The 19,404-nt window shown below is 42.3% G+C and overlaps 1 protein-coding gene across 1 annotated transcript in view; it reads right to left on the reverse strand.

Annotated features, from left to right (window-relative positions):
• The window catches only part of Slc9b2 (solute carrier family 9 member B2), a 34,692-nt gene that overhangs the window by 5,769 nt on the left and 9,519 nt on the right, over window positions 1-19,404 (reverse strand). Inside the window, exons 3-11 of the mRNA XM_032896561.1 lie at window positions 18,323-18,503; window positions 14,623-14,793; window positions 13,125-13,267; window positions 12,236-12,363; window positions 10,621-10,796; window positions 8,480-8,586; window positions 7,656-7,805; window positions 6,543-6,572; window positions 4,186-4,359 (exon numbers count right to left, since the gene is read on the reverse strand). Of these exons, the coding sequence (XP_032752452.1) occupies window positions 4,186-4,359; window positions 6,543-6,572; window positions 7,656-7,805; window positions 8,480-8,586; window positions 10,621-10,796; window positions 12,236-12,363; window positions 13,125-13,267; window positions 14,623-14,793; window positions 18,323-18,503 (1,260 nt within the window). The remainder of the gene's footprint in view (window positions 1-4,185; window positions 4,360-6,542; window positions 6,573-7,655; window positions 7,806-8,479; window positions 8,587-10,620; window positions 10,797-12,235; window positions 12,364-13,124; window positions 13,268-14,622; window positions 14,794-18,322; window positions 18,504-19,404) is intronic.

The raw sequence follows: 19,404 nt of genomic DNA on the forward strand, positions 1-19,404 counted from the left end.
TATTTCACCATCTGAGAAAACAAGCTGCTTTTCCTTTTGCTCAACTAACTCAAATTAGTCTTCTCGCAAAGTGTCCTGTGGTGGGTCTGGTTATCTGCAAAGTCTCCCTCCGTACATGGAGAGCAACACTTCCTTATGCAATTTGTACACATGGTCATGTACTACGAGGTCTGTACATTTCAAAATTCTAGGAAAAAATGACTCACAGTATTAATCAAATATTATTGTACACGATAATTTTCTCTTGCAAAAGATGAGAGTTACTGTTTGTTTTATATTTTAACTTTAAGAATTTGTACTAGTAAAGAAAGTATTTATCCTGTTTCAGTCTTTTGGCCCAACTTAGTACCTGTTCTTATCATTTTAATAAATAAAAAGCTTAAAGGGGTTATTATATTTATTAGACAAATTTTAAATCAGTATATTTTCTCTGGAGTATATGCTAATTCTCAAACAGTCTGAAACACAATAGTGGTAACCCTTCAAAATGATGTTAAACATACTAGTGATTTGGTAAATTTTTTGCCCCAGGAGTTGGTGAAGTACTGTATTTAATTTGTGTCTATTGGAATACATTACGAAAATTCTTATTTTCTTTTAAAGGCAAAATGTAATACTATTAGTTTACACAGGGAAAGGTACATTAATCCATCTGGTTAACTCCTTATTCCAAATAGAAGAACAATGTTTGCTTCAGAGATAATAAAATAAGAGAGAAAGTGCACATCAGTCACACAGTGACAGATTCTGATACCCACAGACATCCAAATGTCCTTCTTCTTCTGTACCAGAACTCGGAATTTCAGCTGGTGACTGCTGATAAAATAGACATCTTGTATTTCCAGTCTCTTTCCAACTAGCTTAACCGTGTCCATGTTGTGGCTGCTGAGTGACCAGCAGGGATGAGGCACTGACATGGACTCTTACCCCAAATAGAATGGACACATGCACCCCTCGACCTCCCAACTGGAAGAAAACGGTAGCACACAGTGAAACTACGGGTGAGAGGCCCATGTTGAAATTGACAGCCGCCTGTCAGTTCTGCAATGTCCATGCCACGCTACTGGACAGAAAGAAAAGCGAGTTTAACTCATTCTGTCCCTCTGTTATTTGTTGGGTTCTTTGTTATTGTATGTTCTCTGGCAATAAGTAGCTGATCATCTGATGAATTCTTGGCGAGATCATCCCGTGTTGTACTGCACTGTTTATTTCTCTTCCGTACCTTTGTGTCATATATATGTGCATGCATGTTTTAGGGTGTACATGTATGTCAAACTGTGATTTAAAATATGTTTAATATATGCATATATTTCTTATGACAGATTATAGACCAAAGTATTAAGGACACACACATGTATGTATTTATATTTGTATACATGCATGCACATATAAGCCTCCTTGTTTTTATATAGTGACAACAGAAGAAAAACTAAAATTCTGTATACGATAATAAAGCCATTCTATAGCTGTTCTTTATTGCTAAAGTCAAGTAAATTCAGCTCAGGATTTGCAGAAATCTGCATCTGTGTGACTATGTGCAGACATTTTCCTCATCACTGCTCCCTAACTAGCACAAGAACTCTTTACATCATATTAGCTATGACAGGTAATTAAGAAATGATTAAAAATATAGGAGAAATGCTTAAGTTATAAGAAATCAATAAAGGGGTTGGGGATTTAGCTCAGTGGTAGAGCGCTTGCCTAGGAAGCGCAAGGCCCTGGATTCGGTCCCCAGCTCCAAAAAAAAAAACAAAAAAAAAAAAAAAAAAAAAAAAGAAAGAAATCAATAAGCCTTTCATATAGCATCTAGAGTGTCTGAATATTTGATACCCATGAGTGTATCTCATGAATTCATTCCATGAGATTAATAGGAGAGACTGTGTTTGCCTCCACAAGACATACAGTTCCCAACACATCATATATCACATACATATGTATATACATATATATATATGTACATATATAATTTCTCCTTATTTTAAAAATTGCTTTCATGGTACAAGAGTATCAGTCTTCGACTTAACAAACCAAAAAACAGAAGTAAAGTCAGTCACTTTGGTATTTACCAACTAATGCTAATAGAATGTTAATAGAAGCTTGGAAGCTGCAGTTACCAGGCAGACAAATTATTCAATTTATTGCACAACTACACTATCTTCTTCACATTTATGCCTTAAAGATACCTGGGAAAGTCTCATGAAAAACGAGACTGGAAATGTCTCTGGACTGAATAGATCCATAGTCCACAGCCTAGAATGTAATCACAGCATAGATGAATCCTCCCAGTCCCCCTAAATTAACTGCATATCTGACTTTCATTGCATGATTTGAAAAGTCTGCATACTCCAAACTGCAAGATAGGCTATTGGATGCCTGACTTATTTCATGTAATTAACTTGAAAATAGAGGACACAGTCATAGATCTACAATATTGGTAGGAAATGATAACCTATGCAATTCTAATTTAATTAGCATTTCCAGATATCCTGATAAATGCATGTTCAACAATGTCAAAGTTATCTATTTGTGTATTTGTGTACAAATTTCAGGTTAACTAACTGAGGTACTGTCACAGTGTTTAGTTAGCTGTGAGTTAGTTACTATCCACTACTCATTTAGGAAATCAACGTAAGAGTCTGCCCCCAGTCATGACTGTTAGCTACAAGGTCCCCAGTGTTAGCATTTCCTCTAGGCTCCACTCAACAGTCAGAAGGAGCCTGGCTTACCTGTAAGGACTATGTGTTTCTCTCTCTCTCTCTCTCTCTCTCTCTCTCTCTCTCTCTCTCTCTCTCTCTCTCTCTCTTCGTCTCCCTCTCCATTTTTCCTTTTTCTTTCTCCCTCTCTCTCTTCCCACATGTCTGTAACCAGTCTCTTCATCTCTCTCTCTCTCTCTCTCTCTCTCTCTCTCTCTCTCTCTCTCTCTCTCTCTCCCTCCCTCTCTCCCTCTCTCCCTCTCTCCCTCTTTTCCTCTCTCCCTCTCTCTGTTCTTCTCTGTCTTCCTCCCTCCTCTGCTGCTACCCCTCTTCCAGATCCCAAATAAACTTCATTTTATAGTAGGCCCATCACATGGCTTGATTTGTCAGAGGGACCCTTTTGGCAGGGCCCTCTGAGGCACTCCCCTCTGCCGATTTATAAAACACAACACCCAGTAGATCAACGACAACATGGATAGCACCAAATTTTCCATAGACATGGTTTTTTTTTTTTTTTTTTTTACCTCATCAAATCAAGAACTTTTACCTTTTAACTTTAAAGATAAGCCTCATCGTGGCTTCAATTTGTCACATACAACTTGCTCTAATCAAAGTTCTTGCCCCTTGGCACTATTTTTAAGTAAAAGAACGATCCTTGAACACAGCAGTCAATGGGAGAGTTAAGACAGCTACAACACGGTGACATGCTGGGCAGAGACTCATGCACAGCCCACGGCAGTCAAAGCAAAATGGAGTAAGCCGGTGCAACACTGCACTGTGGGGCTGGAAACGGCATGCACTTTAAAACCTAAATGTTTCTTTCTGTGATTCCATTTGATAGTTTTAGACCACGCTGCCATGGGTAACAGATCCACAAACAGAGAAACCATGGAAGAAGGGGAAACACAGGAGAAAGCATTTCTAAATTCTTTTGCAGGCCAGGCTTCTGAGTTCAAGGCCAGCCTGGTCCAGGACAACCAGGGCTACAAAGAGAAACTCTGTCTCAAAACAAAACAAAACAATCTAAATCCCCTTTCAATCACTCTTTCTTTCCTTATGTATAAAGATCTGGACAAAGCATCAATCACATGGCTGTTGATGGATTTCCAAACATTAAGATGGGCCACGCTATTCTACTGACTCCCACCCTCCTCCCTTCCCCCCTCCCGTCTCTCTTCTTAGGACATGGGAGATGAAGGCTCTTCTCAGGATAGTGTTTTGAATGATAAAAGCTCAGCTCTGCCTGGTCACTACTGCTTTCTCGTCTTATAGCAAGTTTTTAGGTTTTTTTCACTTTCACTCTGGTGAATGAGCCATCATAAAGAAGACTTGAGAGTAGATTAGTGTAAAATCTTCATAACCGACTACCCAGCCACGCATTCAGTCACTTATGTCTGTCATTTACCAACTGTTTACTTTCTCCAAACACAGGAAAGTCTTCTCACTCCGTGTTTGAAGGGGTCATATAGAGGTCACAGCTAACATCACTTACCTGGACTGTGGCCTTTGGAAGCCAGGCAAAAGAAATAAATATCTTTTCCTTTATGTTAAAACCAGCAAAACACACCATCAAGAATGTAGTCAGAATCCGTATCAACACTGCAATGCCAAGGGTTGCAACACAAAGGCCTGAAAGAAATGGTCGGGTTTTAGAAATAATGGGATGCTAGGAGAAATTACACTTCAGAATATTTTCAGTAGGAACAATGGTAAAACATTCAATAGGAATAATTGTAAAACATCAAATACAAATCAGTGGCATATTACTGATAAAGAAATGAGTAAGTTCAGTCACACCATTGTTTTAAATCTTCTGCTTTATAAAACCAGAATTTAATCAAACATATTTGAATTTTTAAAAATATTTATTTATTTATTTATTTATTATATATGAGTACATTGTAGCTGTCTTCAGACACACCAGAAGAGGGCATCTGATCCCATTACAGATGGTTGTGAGCCACCATGTAGTTGCTGGGATTTGAACTCAGTACCTCTGGAAGAGCAGTCAGTGCTCTTAACCACGGAGCCATCTCTCCAGCCCCTTATTTGAATTCCTACAATGGAAATCTAAATTAGATGCTGATGCTTCTGCCTTCCTCCTATTTTGAGAGCCATCAGGCCAATGTCAGTACATCACACACTGGGTGCACAGGACACTTCACACTTTGTAGCAAGACCCATACTTTCCTCTGTGTTTATTTAACACAGTAGTTTCTCTCCACCTGTGGGTCAGAAACCCTTCCGGGTTGAATGACCCTTTCACAGGGGCTGCATATCAGATATCCTGCACCCTGGATATTTATATTATGGTTAATAACAGTAGCAAAATTTCTTATAAAATAGCAACAGATAATTTTATGGTTGGGATCACTACCACGTGAGGAGTTGAAGCGTTAGGAAGGTTGACAACCACTGATTTAGCATGGCTGTATTAAATGATAGACAGGGAGACAAGAGAGATGGCTTTTTAAGAAATGTCACATTAGGGTCTGGAGAGATGGCTCCGTGGTTAAGAGCACTGACTGCTCTTCCAAAGGTCCCGAGTTCAATTCCCAGCAACCACATGGTGTCTAATAACCCTCTGTAATGGGATCCAATGCCCTCTTCTGGTGTGTCTGAAGACAGAGACAGTGTACTCATATACATACAATAAATGAATCTTAAAAAAAATAAAAGAAACGTGACAGAAAGTTTTTAGATTCTAAAGAGAACAAAATTGTAGATAGCATATTAAAAAATAGACCAGAGGGCCAGGGAGATGAGGTTAAAGAGCTAGTCCCTAAAGGCTGATGTCCCAAATTCAATCTTTGGAACACACTTAAAAAGCTGGATACATTGGCCTGCATCTGTTACTCCAGCACTCCTCAGATGGGAGGCAGAGGCACTTCCGGCCCAGAAGCTTCCAGCCAGCTTGCCTGAGACACGCAGCACAGCGGCAGCCGTGGAAGACTCTGCTTCCACAAGGCCGAAAGCGAGAACTGAGCCCAGAGCCTCCACATCTGTGCCTTGATACATGGGTACACCCGTGTTCACATGCAACATGCCGACACACAGGCACACAGACACTGGTGTACGGGTTCATCCATGTTCGCATGCAGACACACAAATACCACATCTATCTACATTTCTTTGGGATAAATAAGAATAAGGGGGAAGTCTTCACAATTCGGAGGGGGCAGGGGGAGGTGGCAAGGAACAGATTCCAGGTATGAGTGGAAGGCTACTGAGCTGTGAGGAGAGGACGGACGCTTGCAAAGTGAATAATTACAAGTGCAGTGCTGTCAGTCGAGACAATCTCAACTCGGTGCAGCCTGAATGCAGGATAAAGAACGAACAGCAAACATTTCCATCCCATGAGAACACATTAACAACTGCTACCTTTCTAGCTCTTCATCAGAACAGGCTGGATGAACATCTTTATGTTGTGTGTGCATGAGTGTGTGTGTGTGTGTGTGTGTGTGTGTGTGTGTGTGTGTGTGCATGAGCGTGGTATGTGTGTGGGGGGTGATTTTTCACTTAGATTAGGAAGCATCATTCTTTAGGCGGAGACTTAGGTTAATCTTTACATAATTGTGACGGTGGGGTAAACAAATGCCTCCTGAAGAGAATTCCGGAACAGGATTTGAAGGCAGAGTCTTAGCACCAGAACCCTGAGCGGAAAGGTTCTTACCAACCGTTTCTGCAAACTTCATCACTAAGCTATGAGAGATCTGTAAATGAGAAAGCAGAGGCGCTGGATCCCCAGAGTTCTGTCTCCAATCAGGCTCTGAAAAGAAGAGGTTGGGATGAAACGTCCCAGGCTAGATGTTGCAGTGGTTGAGAGCACTTGGCTGTTGTGGTTTGCCTTGGGGTTTTCTCTATTTTTTCCACCTCTGACTGAAAATGGGAGACGACTTGGTAAAGCAAACTTCATCACTAAGCTATGATTGATTTGGGACAGGGATTTGAGATCTGTAAATGAGAAAGCAGAGGCAGCTGGATCCCCAGAGTTCAGTGGTCAGCCAGCTTAACCTAGAACTCCTAACCTGAGATGAGCTCCACGCCTGGAGGTGGGAAGGTTGGGAGCGACATTCAAAAAAGGCTAAAAGGGCTCAGATCAGATACTACTTTGATGTAAGAGAGATATATAACTTTATGATACCTGAACTACACAGGAAACTGACAGTTGAGAATTTTGAGGAAAAGCCATTTAATGGGATATGATACCTTCTCAAAAAGACAGGGTCCAAAAATTTTAGCTTTAGAACAGAAGATACAGGTTTAAAAAAGGAGGGGGCTGGAGAGATGTTGCAGTGGTTGAGAGCACTTGGCTTCTGTTGCCTTCCAAGATGGTCCTGAGTTCAAGTCCCAGCAACCCGTGGTGTGGACTCACAACCACAATCAGATCTCATGATCTGATGCCTAACTTCTGGTATTTGGACCTGAAGTTCCTCATCTCCCCTTGTTGTGGTTTGGCACAAGATGTGGTGTGGATCATACACCCAAAACACGTTGAATATAAATGAAGTCATTTAAAAAAACGAAAACAAAACGGAAAAATCAAGGCTAATAAGCTTAGGTTGCTTAAAGCTCTGTTACTGTGACCGCACAGTTGAGAAAAATGTGCACATATAATTCAAACAAGCAACCCTCTGAAACAGCCAGGCATGGCAGCACAGGCCGTTAATCCCAGTACTCGGAGGAATGGGGGGGGGGGGGATTCTGTGAGTTTGAGGCCAGCCTGGTCTACAAAGCAACTTCAGCCAGGGCTGCACAGAGAAACCCTGTTTTGGAAAAGACCTAAAAACGTGTGAATATAAATAAGTCATTTAAAAAAAAGCCGAAAAAAGGAAAGAATTTTATCAGTTGAGAAAAAAAAAAAAAATCAACCCTCTGAAACAGCCAGGCATGGCAGCACAGGCCGTTAATCCCAGTACTCGGAGATGACGTTTAGGCCAGCAAACAACTTCAAGGGTTCACCTTCTTGTCAGTCCACCTCATGCCTGCTAGGAAAGCCATGACCAACGTGCACAGTCCTCCTGACCCCGGGAAGCTAAAATACACACTGCTGAACACAGCTAGCACAGCAAAGCCCAGAACCAGGAAGGCTCGCTTCCACACGAGGTTGTCCTGGAAGAAAGAAAAAATACAAGGTGCTTAGCTCAATTATTTCAAATAGCCGATTTCTAACAATTGATTATCCTATACCTAGGATGAAAATGAATGTTGTACACACAATACTTCCTTTAGTTGGATTTCCAGTGCCATTATCAAACTTCTGAAATTTCAAAGTATATATTCATATATATGTATATATAGAAACATTTTCATATCCACATTTTCAATCTTAGAAAAATTAAGAGAGAGGAGGGAAATAAGCTTTTGCTTCCCATTACGAAGAACTTTGATATGTTTTACCATATTAAAATAAGATGCTGGAAGCCTTATCTGTTTGACATTAGAATTTAAAGTATTTGATACTGAGCTGGACTCAGAAAGCCATAATAAATGTCGATTTAGCTGAAAATGACACAACCCCCCCAAACTTGCATATCCTATTATTTTGTATCTGATATTGTTCTGCATTAGAACTTGAAATGTAGAGATCTTCTCAGAGCAGCGTTAGGAGCTCGTGCATGTAGTTCTCCTGGGCCTCATGCACAGCACCAATAAAGTAGTCAGTGCTGTAAACCTGGGGACCTTTTTCCAAGTATGTCTTGCAGAGCCAGCTCTGAGGAAGGTGTTCTAGAAGACTCTGTCATTGGCAATTAACGACATGATTTTTCTCATATTACTTCTCTTACCTGGTCTCTGCTGGGAAAGTACTGGATAAAAAACCCAAGAAGAGATCCAGTCGCCACACCGATTACCACCTCCAAGATGCCTCTGAAGATGTTAAAAACTGTAGACCCTGCAAACACATGGGAAGAAAAACTTCCGTCAGGACCCTAAATCCATAAATTCACCGGCTTCAGTCTAACATCAAGATAAATCACATAACCACATGGAAGGGAATTCTTACAGACATTTCTTATGCCCTGGGTTTTTAAAAATTATTTTGTGTATGGGTGTTTCGCCTGCATGGTTGTCTGTGTACCACATACATGCAGTACCCAAGGAAGCCAGAAGAGGACGTCAGACCTGGTGCTGGAGTGTGGGGAGATGTCCTGTGGGTGCTGGGGAAATCGAGGGTCTACTGGAAGAGCTGCCAGTGTTCTTAACCATTGAGTTGTTTCTCCAGCCCCGTACTCTCCATATTTTTAAAATAGACTTTATTATCTGCTCCTAGCCAGATATGGTGGAGCACACCTTTATTCCCAGAACTCAGCAGGGAGAGGCAGGAGTATTTCTGAGTTCCAGGCCAAGCCTGGTCTATGAGCAGGTTCTAGGACAGCCAGGGGTAGACAGAGAGAAAAACCCTGTCTCAAAGACAAAATAAACCAACAGCGTCCATCTTTTAAGAAGAGGAAGCACATCGCTGGACAAAACTTTCAAAACCAGAGCAAGATAACCTTGATACTTTCCGCAGGCTTATTTAACAATAGTTTTCTCAAACCTGCCAAGTTATGAAAGACAAAATCCATCACTCACAGCAGGCCTGCTCTTCTGTGCTATATGAAGAGCGGAGAAGAGGATGGAACTGGTTGAGCTTTCAAGTTACAAGCACTGAATTTACAGCTCAGAGAAACGTAAGAATCTAAGAAAATAAACCGAATGCCCAATTCTTTACTGTAAAAACAATAAGTCTGAAACAAATTATTTGTTAAACTTCCCTAAAAAAGGATTTTGCTTTGTGTGTGATTTAATCCCTTTGGGATATCGCAATGCAAAGGGCTGTAGAAACTGTTTCCCACCATAGCAAGCAGGGCTCAGGAAATTTAATCTTAAAAGTCTTTGTTAAGAGATCTTTCAGAAAATTGTTAAAACTGTTCTTCATCTAAAGCCATTTTTCTTTTCTTTTCTGTTTAATATGTTTCAGTTTCCTGTATGGTAAAATGTTGTTTAAAACAAACAAAATTCTTGGGCTCATACCTAAAAGTTTATTAGGAAATCTAGTCAGGTTCAAATTCAAAATGTTTGACAACAGGCTTTAGGGGCAGGCAGAGGTGACACAACAGAGTCAGCCAGGAGGATGCATAAGCTGTAGAAAGCTCAAAGGGACTCCTCTAAGAATTCCTGTCAGCCTCTTGATCTTTCTTTTTTGCCTCCTCTGTGACCCTAAGGCAAACCTTGTTGCCTTGAAGCCATAGTTCTTAGTCATGGCTACACTAGTTTACATCCCCAAGGGTGCTCATTTAATTAGTCTAAGGTAATGTCTACACCAAAAATAAATAAATAAAGCTCCCTGGGTAATGCTACTCTACAGCTAAGGCAAGCAGTGGAAATATAAACTGCTTAGAGTCGTGTAGTAGAGTTAAACTGAAGGTGATTACCGGTTAGGTCTTCACAGGGAATCAGAACACTCATTAGTTATAGAACAAGAAAGTCCCATTGTGAAACCAGGACTTACAGAAAACTCACTTACAAGGGAATGAGCAAAGCTCGGGACAGGAGAACAGAAAACGCTCCGACTTTAGGATCCCACCCAGCCTTCCTCTCACCTGGACTGCTGTCTCTCCTGTGTGCTACTACAAAACCTCCTCACCCTTTGTGCGGTTTCTACACTTAAGCGCCCCTAGACCGATCCAAGAAGAACTACCCTCCTGCCCGGTATCCTCCTACAGTCCTGTACTCCACCTATAAGGGCAAAGACAGGAATAAGCAGCTTCGGTTTTTTGATGGCTCTGGGGAGGTATCCAGCATTCCCCCCACCCCCGCACGTATCCTCCCCCCCCCACGTATTCCCCCCTCCCACGCATCCCCCCTCCCCACGCATTGCCTTAGGTAATCATTCTGCAGTTTAAACACCGTAAGAGAATAGCCTGCTCTGGTCAGCTGAGATTACCTGTAGAAAAGGCCACACCCAAGCACGTGTTGAAGCCGGTGATGGCCAGGATGTCATCGAAACTGCCAGCGGCCATGAGTAAAGTTGGGATTCCCTTTTCAACGCCGTAGCCTCCTTCCTGCAAAAGGAGCATTGAAGGCACCACAACAGCAGGAGACACAGCACCTACGACAAAACTAAGCAGCCGGATGTCAGACGCTATGGCCTAGCTAAGCTCGAAACTCCTAACAGTGGCTCCGTTTTTCTATACTTTTACAGGTTAGGTTAGACTTTGGATGACTGCGGTCTCTTAAACAACCCAGAAACACCGAAGCAGAAACGCACCGAATGCACAGGCAGAAAGTTCTATAGAACGCTGCCTTTTGAAGTATATCCACAAACGATCTGTTTTGCAGTGACCTAGGCTGCAGTAGAATATGTGAATCATGAGAAATATTGAGTTAGCACTGAAATTAGGCCCCAGTAGGTGCTTTATATGGTCTGGAGAGATGGCTCAGCGGTTAAGAGCACTGACTGTTCTTCCAGAGGTCCTGAGTTCAATTCCCAGCAATTAAATGATGGCTCACAACCATCTGTAATGGGATCTGATGCCCTCTTCTGGTGGGTCTGAAGACAGCTGCACTGTACTCATACAAATAAAAAAATAAATAAATCTTTAAAAAGATATATAAATACATATATGTATGTACATGCACATTCATATATGTGAATTACCACGAGCATCTCAACCACAACAGGGCTTCAGTTGGGTCTTGAGATGAAGCATAAGACAACGGATCTGAAGGAGGAGGCTCTGAGTGACATAAGACAACGGATCTGAAGGAGGAGGCTCTGAGGACGTGAGGACGTGGGCAGTGAGCTAGTAGGAGCAGCCAGGTAACACTGGGCAAGTTATGCTGTTATACCGACTATGCTCTCAACTTCCCACCTCAAGGCCTTCACACACAGGAACTCATTCACCACCACCATGACACTATGAAATAGACACAAGTAAGGAAATGGAGGCATGGAGAGACTGGCTAACTGGAAATCATGGGGAAGGAGCTGGAATCTAGGTAGTAGCCCCAAGTCCTCCTTCTGACAGCTAAGAATACCTTCCTGTCCATCACATGTAAATAGTAAATTCTTGCTATATACTTTTAACATATGCACGTCTCATAGCCCCCACGCACTGGTCATGAAAACGGGACCCTGGAAGGGATGTGTAGGAGAACCACCAAGTCACAATGTCTGCTGAGGAGCACTGAGCTTCGAGCTCTTCTGAAGGCTCTGGGGTGGGAGCCACCATCTAACGCCCAGGCCTGGGGATCAGGCATCGGGCAAAGAGAAAAACAAAAACAAAAACAAAACAACAGCAGCAAACCCCACGGCTTCCTTGGTAGTTTAGTTTACTGTAACCACTGCAAAAATTAGCTACAGAGACACAAACTCTCTCTTACAGCTAAACTGTTTAGATGGCGCAGAAGCGAGGATACGTATTTCACGGTGCTGGCGCTTTAAAACGGTGCTATTTTACACTCTCTTAAATGGAATCAGGAAGTTCCGAATGTCGTTTGATATTTTCAGATGAAAAGAATTGAAAAAAAAAAGAAAGAAAAGAAAAGAAAAGAATTACCCCAGGATGAACCCCCATTGCCATGGCAACCCCATCAGGAAGTGTGAGAGAAGGGCAGACGCACAGGCCTCCACGATGCAGGGACCCATGGCCAGTCGCACACACACACCCTTCAGCTTCTTCAGGGCCTGAAAAACAAGAGCGGTCACACTGATATGGCCCCCGATGACACTGGACACTATGACCTCCGGCACCTTCTCAGACCATGCTTGGCCGTCATGGGTTCTTCAGCTTTACTCAGGCTTTTTTCATTCTTCATGTCTGAGAGACAGTGTGCCCAGGTATCCCGCAGTACAGAACTATGGCTCCTCTCTTTAGGGGTTGCTATTTAAGAAGGCACGAGATAAAGTCGGCGGCCTCAGTTCATGAAATTGGTGAGTATTGGGTCCTAGTTTACAGTCACGCGGGTGATTTCAGAGTCTGAGCTTCTGACCTACGTACTGTCTGACCATTCATTTGACTTGTGGCATATGGCCCCGAATGAGGCCAAATGAAGATTGTCTCCAAAGAACCATTCATGCATTCAAAGGTATACATGAGGTAAAAAGCATGTTCAAAAGCACACTTAAGACTCATTCTGTTTGCCTTAAGGTAAATAGTTCCTTGAGTCAATGTAGTTAGCCCTGCATGCATGTACTGGGCTTGGCACACTTTGTTTCCCCATGGTCATCACCTCTAACTATGACTTTGTCTGTGTTTTCCCCTCCACGGTGACATGCATGAAAATATCTGGACTCCCACAGTGGCCCTGCCTGGAATAATTCCTCCCCTTCCTGAGACTGTCGAGTGCATTCTCCACATTCATTTCCTGAAGCTTAATCATTATAAATACTTGTAATATGGGAAGAACATGTTTGGTATTCCATCATTAGAAACTCATGCTCCATACCTTTGAATCCAGACCGAGGCCAGCACGAACCAGAATGACAGAAAGGGCTATGCTTCTCAAAGATGATGACCACTTATGCTGGATTTGGACATTATCATTGATGACTGGGACGTTCCTCAAGAGAAACCCAGCAAGTAGCATGCCTTGAATGGATCAGACTGCAATGGTTAAGGTTTGAAACAGGGAATACTTTTTTAAAAGCACTTTATATGTGACAGAGACTACAATGTAGACAGGACTCACTCAGTCTTTGGATGAAATAAGGTTAAATTCTTAATTTAAAAAGCACATATAATAAAAGGATCAATGTGATACTTTATGCATAAAATGATTAGGATAGTAATATTGTCTGGATAACTGAATATAAGGGGGACATACAAAGTTATAGCATTTAGAGGGAATGATGATCAAATCCTCAATAAGACAATGCTTTAATCCAATTTCAGTTCAGTTGTCCCTGAGTACAAACAGCTCCTAGAGTTATTTGCAATGTCAGATTCCCTGAGCCATCAATAAAAAATAGCTACTGACATGGATTCTGTATTTACTGTCACAGAAGACAATTTAGTAAGATACTTGTAACACACTTTGCAAAGGTTCAGAAGATAATTATGGTAAACAGACACTACCCTGCCATGTCAGACGGTGCCTCTTCCTTTGTTACTGTTCACAGTTTACTGACTGCCTTCATTATTTTATACAAGATGAGGAACATAAAATCAGTTGGAGGTGACCATGATTTCTGTTTATATAACAGACAAATATTAGGAACTACAGTATGGCAACAAGCTTTCAGCCCCCAGAGGAACAAGACTAACAATACCAACTGATGAAACAGAAAGGACAGGTGAACAAGGCATTTGGGAGGGGAGGGGGTAAATGACTTAGGCAAGTGTAATGTTTCTGGTTCAGAAAGTGGTTACTTAGAAGGCATGAGAAGTTTCACATCCTAGCTGTGGATACTTCAGTGTAACTAAACCTGGGTCAAAACTTAGGCCACAAGTACATATGTAGGGAAAGACCCCTCTGTCAGAGAACTTGAAGCCTCTATTTTCCATGCCTTCTGTGATACCTTCTTCATACTGCGTCTTCATAAGTACCACACTTCACACTGATAAACGCTTTTACTAAAGTTCGGATACTGTATAAAAATAGAGACAAGTCAGGAGATAGTGGTTCATGCCTTTAATCCCGCACATGGAAGGCAGAGGCAGGTGGATCTCTGTGAGTTTGAGGGTAGCCTTATCTACAGATCAAGTTCCAGGACAGCCAGGGCAACACAGAGCAATCCTGTCTCAAAAAAAAAACAAAAACAAAAACAAAAACAAAAAAACCAAAAAACAAAAAAACAAAAAAAACCAAAACATCAACAAAACACAACAAAAGTTTCCCTTCATCTCCAGGACAGCAAATACTGAAATATTTTATTCCTTTATTTCCCAGACTAGTCTTTAAAACTCATTAGCTCTGAGGAAATCAAGAAGCATTTAATACTTACCAAGAAGAGGAGGCAGAGGAGGCAACGTTGGAAACTTAATGAGTCCAAAAAGTTTACCTCCGGTGATGGAGCAATAGAAGAGGATTATAATTCCAAACAGATTTCCTCCAGGAAGACATTCAGGACCAGTAATTGACCAAACCACGGCCCACAGGAGAACAACCATGGTACCTAAAACCCACCAACAATGAAAAGAGTAAAAATAAATAAATAAATACATGAAAATAAAACCCAAAACACCAGGAAAACTATGTTTTATATGCAAACTTTGATGTATTATGAAATTATATTTAAATAAGCATTAAATCCATATGCAAATGTTTATAACCATAAATTATAAAGGACACAAGGAATGTGAACAAGTAAATGATTACCAAACAGGTTAAGAACCAGGGACCAGGTCAGCCATGGTGGCACATGCCTTTAATCATAGCATTCTGGAGGCAGAGCAGGCAGAACTCTGTGAGTTCGAAGCCGGCCTGGTCTGTAAAGTGAGTTAATATTACAGAGAACAATCACTGTCTGAGAATATTTGAACTCCAGTTATGCTTCCATATTTAGTTCTGCCTTGAATTAAATATTAACCACCACTTCTTTTAGAGTCAATGTTTGCTTAGAATTATCAAACTTAAAAAAAAAACAAAACAACAAAACGCAGTCCGTGGCTGTGTTATCACAGTGAGAAAGTTAATTAACACAGCGACCAAACCCAATGCCTCCTTTTCTAAAACCTCAAAAACACTTTCCTCAGAGACATAAGCCACTGTTACAACAAAATGTCTAAGGCATTTTCAGTGTTTTCCAGGAGAGGATACAAGCTAGGATGTCCGTAAGATCTTACAGGCAGAACGGGAGACACAGCTTTCCAGCTGCTTAGTATGACTTCATTAGAGCATTAGCTGAACTTTTTAATCATTCCACAAGTAGACAGTTGAGAGGTTTCCTTTATCCAGGCTAAGACCACTCTGAAAAGTTCCCTTTCCTTTCATTCCCTACACCGAAATACAAGTGTGAATGGTGTTTATGTGTGCATTGTAAGGTATGCCTAGATCAAGTTTAAATTACCGATTTGTCACTTCTGACTTTGGGAGACATAACTTTCACGTAACAATTGCTTCTTAAGGGGAGCTTGCATGTGTTAAAAAGATGCAGGAGTGGATTACGGAACGAAGCCATCCACCTCAGAAGGAGAACCAGAGGAGAGCAGTGAGTGCACGCTTGTCTACCAGGAGCCCTCATTTTCCAGGAATGTCCTGAAGAGCTCTGTTTTAAAATGGGGTCTCGGTCCATTGAGATAGCTCAGCTGATGTCAGTAGGACAATGTACCTGTAGCCCCAGTGCTCAGGACATAGGTGGGATCCCAGAGCAAGCTGGCTAGCTAGACCAGGCGAATCAATGACGGATTGCATTCAGAGTGTGCGTTCTTGATATGGGCACGGACATATCACAGACCAATGCCTCAGAACCATGGAGTGGCAAAGCCTTCTTCCCAGCCAAGTGCAAAGGCTGACAGTCTAGCTTTCTCCCACGGATGGTCACCACCTAAAGATCGCTCCCCTAGAGACTGATCCCACTGAGGTTTGCTAACCCCGTCTCCTCATTCAGCTGTGTACAATCTCCCTGACGCCCTGTGTATCTATGTGTAATAATCCCTCTTCCATGTGCAGCTGCACATAACAAACACACGGAGCCTCCCATGAGCCGCAGCTGCTCCATCCGAGAGCCCAGTCCACCTGATCCCAGCTTTTCATCCTCTTCCCTCCCTCCCCTCATCCCCCCACCCCCACCCAGAGAGGTCAACCCTGGTCAGGGTTCCATGACCCAAGGTATTCAAGGAGTGTGGTGCCCAGCCTCACATATGTAGAACATGATAGAAGAAGACTTAACATCCACCTCTGGCTTCCATACACACATGCACACCGGTGTATAAGCATAGCATGCACCCACACGCATGGGAACATACACACATGCACCCTCATGCATGGGAACATACACACATGCACCCACACGCATGGGAACATACACACATGCACCCACACGCATGGGAACATACACACATGCACATACAGGAGCATACAGTGCCACAAAATCCTTCTTTAAAAAGATAAAAGTAGGGGTTGGGGATTTAGCTCAGTGGTAGAGCGCTTGCCTAGGAAGCACAAGGCCCTGGGTTCGGTCCCCAGCTCCGAAAAAAAAAAAAAAAAAAAAAAAGATAAAAGTAAAAACGAGACCTCAAATCACATTACTCGTTTTGACACATTCCTCAGGCAAAAGGTATCTGTTTTTATTATAAGTGTTTTAACTAACTAGGTGTCATATTTTCGGTGGTAAAAGTTAAAAAAATAATACAGAGGAAAGAGAGGGTATCAAATGATGCGTGGCCTCTCAGCTAGTTCGTGTACTGAAGCCTAGTTTTCTGTGTTCCTAATAGTTTAATTTTTTTCCACACTGATTCAGAATCTCACTTTCCCAACGAAAACATGCACCGCCTAAAGTATAACATATCGTATTTGTTTTCATTGTCCTGGATGAAAATGAGGAAAAGTTCTGTGAGAGCTCCTTTCTGAAATGCAGCTCTAAAAAGACTGAGCTCAGGCTGGGTGGGTGCAGACCTGCAGTGCCAGCTTTGGAGAGGCTGAGGCAGGGGGACCATGTCCTGACCTACAGAGACAAGAGACACAAAGCAAAGCAACAATGACAACAACAACAACAACAACAGCAACAGCAACCAGACACACAAATCAAGGTCAAGTGGACTGGAAATTGAGAATCGAGCCTTGGTTTTCAGGAAAAGATGGACAGAAAGTTGTAAGTATACTGAAATCATGTTTTCATTATCAACAGTTTCCAAAATTGTCTAAAAATGTGCCTTCTAGACAATTTGCAACCCCTCCTTTCTTGTATTGCACAGCTAACCTACACTACCCTCAGCATGCGTGCCCACACACAACCGTACACACACCCTCTTCCTTTGTGAGCAAAAAGTCCCTATCCCTGATGGTGAACATCCGTACAGTCACTGAATTTCTCACACATTTTAGGTTACTGCTGTACACTAAAAGACAAATATGTCTAAACTGAAATAGTGTCCAACAAAAGTCAGGATAAATCCTTCTCCCTCGCCCAAATCCTCAAAGTCTACAAAGAAATGGGTGATTTACCCACTTAGGTTTTTTTTTTTTTTTTTTTTTTTTTTTCTTTCTCCCCGGAGCTGAGGACCGAAACCCAGGCTCTACCACTGAGCTAAACCCCCAACCGCAAAATGGGTGATTTGCAAACCAAGACTTTGTTCAGCACCAGTCACACTGCTTCTGCTCTAATGACGCCAACACTTACATAACGCTTCTCTGGTAATGAGACATTTACCAACAGTTTCTTACTGGAGCCTCACTTACGGTGATTGTGTGAAATTATCCAGAGACAGAAGCTCTCTCATCTCTGCTCTTTTGCCTCAAGAAAGTACTGGCTCAAATGCGACCGCAGACACCTATGAAGCCACAGTTTGAGAGTGGGAGCTTTTTACCTCCACCCCCGAGTGACTGCCCGGAGCAGAGCCACAACCCGGTCAGCTGCTCCGCCCAGCCGTTTTAACTTAAGACGGGCAAATTTCTTGTTGTCTTTTTAATCGCGTGGCTTCGGAAACTCTCACTGTGACATCCTCTCTGATCGTTTTCTGAGTTCATCCCTGCCGTACACACACCATTAGTTATCGCCCCGGCCAGCCGGCCGTGTGGAGGGCAGGCCAGGAATCGCCTTGGACTCTGCAGGTTGCTGGGTTCCGCTGGTGAGTCCTGGGGTTTTTTCTCCCCGCCAGTCAGCAGGTTACTGTCTTCCGTCGGTTCATTTCCATCTGGACCTTTGAGGTTCGTGACTCTCTCCTCCTGTATGTAAAACAAGATTTTAAATCTTCAAAACTTTATTTTCACTTGTCCTTTTGCTATCGGCTTATCAAATATTAAATCGACTATCAAATATCAAATCAAATTGCCTTTGTTAGGATCAAGGATAACAACTTATAAACACACAACTTTATTGCTGGCAAGTCACCTAGTACTTGGAAGAAACATTGAAGAATGTTTAACCATAAATCCCTGTGTTTAAACTTTTAAACCCTCATGTCACGTAAACATAAAGTTACATGGTTCAATACCAGGCCCCAAAATTGGTACAGTTAGGACATGATTCAAGATGATGGCAAGCAAATGTATCAAAGGGATTTAAGAAAGGGGAGGAGGGAGGGAGTGAGAGGGAAATAATGCAAGGAAGGTAAGCACACAAAAATCCTATGAAATGTGGTTGTCAACCATGCTCTCACAACCCTTTGGGGGGGGCGGGGCATAACTACCTTTTCACAGAGGTCGTGTACTATCATCAGAAAACACAGATACTTACATTACAACTCTTAAAAGTAGCAACATTACAGTTATGAGGTGGCAACAAAAATAATTCTATGATTGGGAGGTCACCATAGAATGAGGAACTGTATTAAAGGGTCTCAGCATGAGGAAGGTTGAGAAGCACTGCTCTAGGGCTTAAGCCAAGAACGCAAGGCACAATGTCTACCAGCTTCCCAGCTAAGCTCCTTGGTGGCTGGCCTTACCTGAGGTTGGCAAAAGAGCCTACAAGATTATCTACCCTGATCTATGGGGGTTAAGCATGAGGAGGGTTTTTCTCTCCTCTTTTGGAGGCAGGGTCTCACCAGGTAACTGGGCTGGCTGCACTCTCACGATTTTCCTGCATCTCTGTTGGGAGAGCCGGTATTTCAGGACTGTGTCACCTGGC

The sequence above is a fragment of the Rattus rattus genome, chromosome 3 (assembly GCF_011064425.1).
Source record: "Rattus rattus isolate New Zealand chromosome 3, Rrattus_CSIRO_v1, whole genome shotgun sequence".
Lineage (NCBI taxonomy): Eukaryota > Metazoa > Chordata > Mammalia > Rodentia > Muridae > Rattus > Rattus rattus.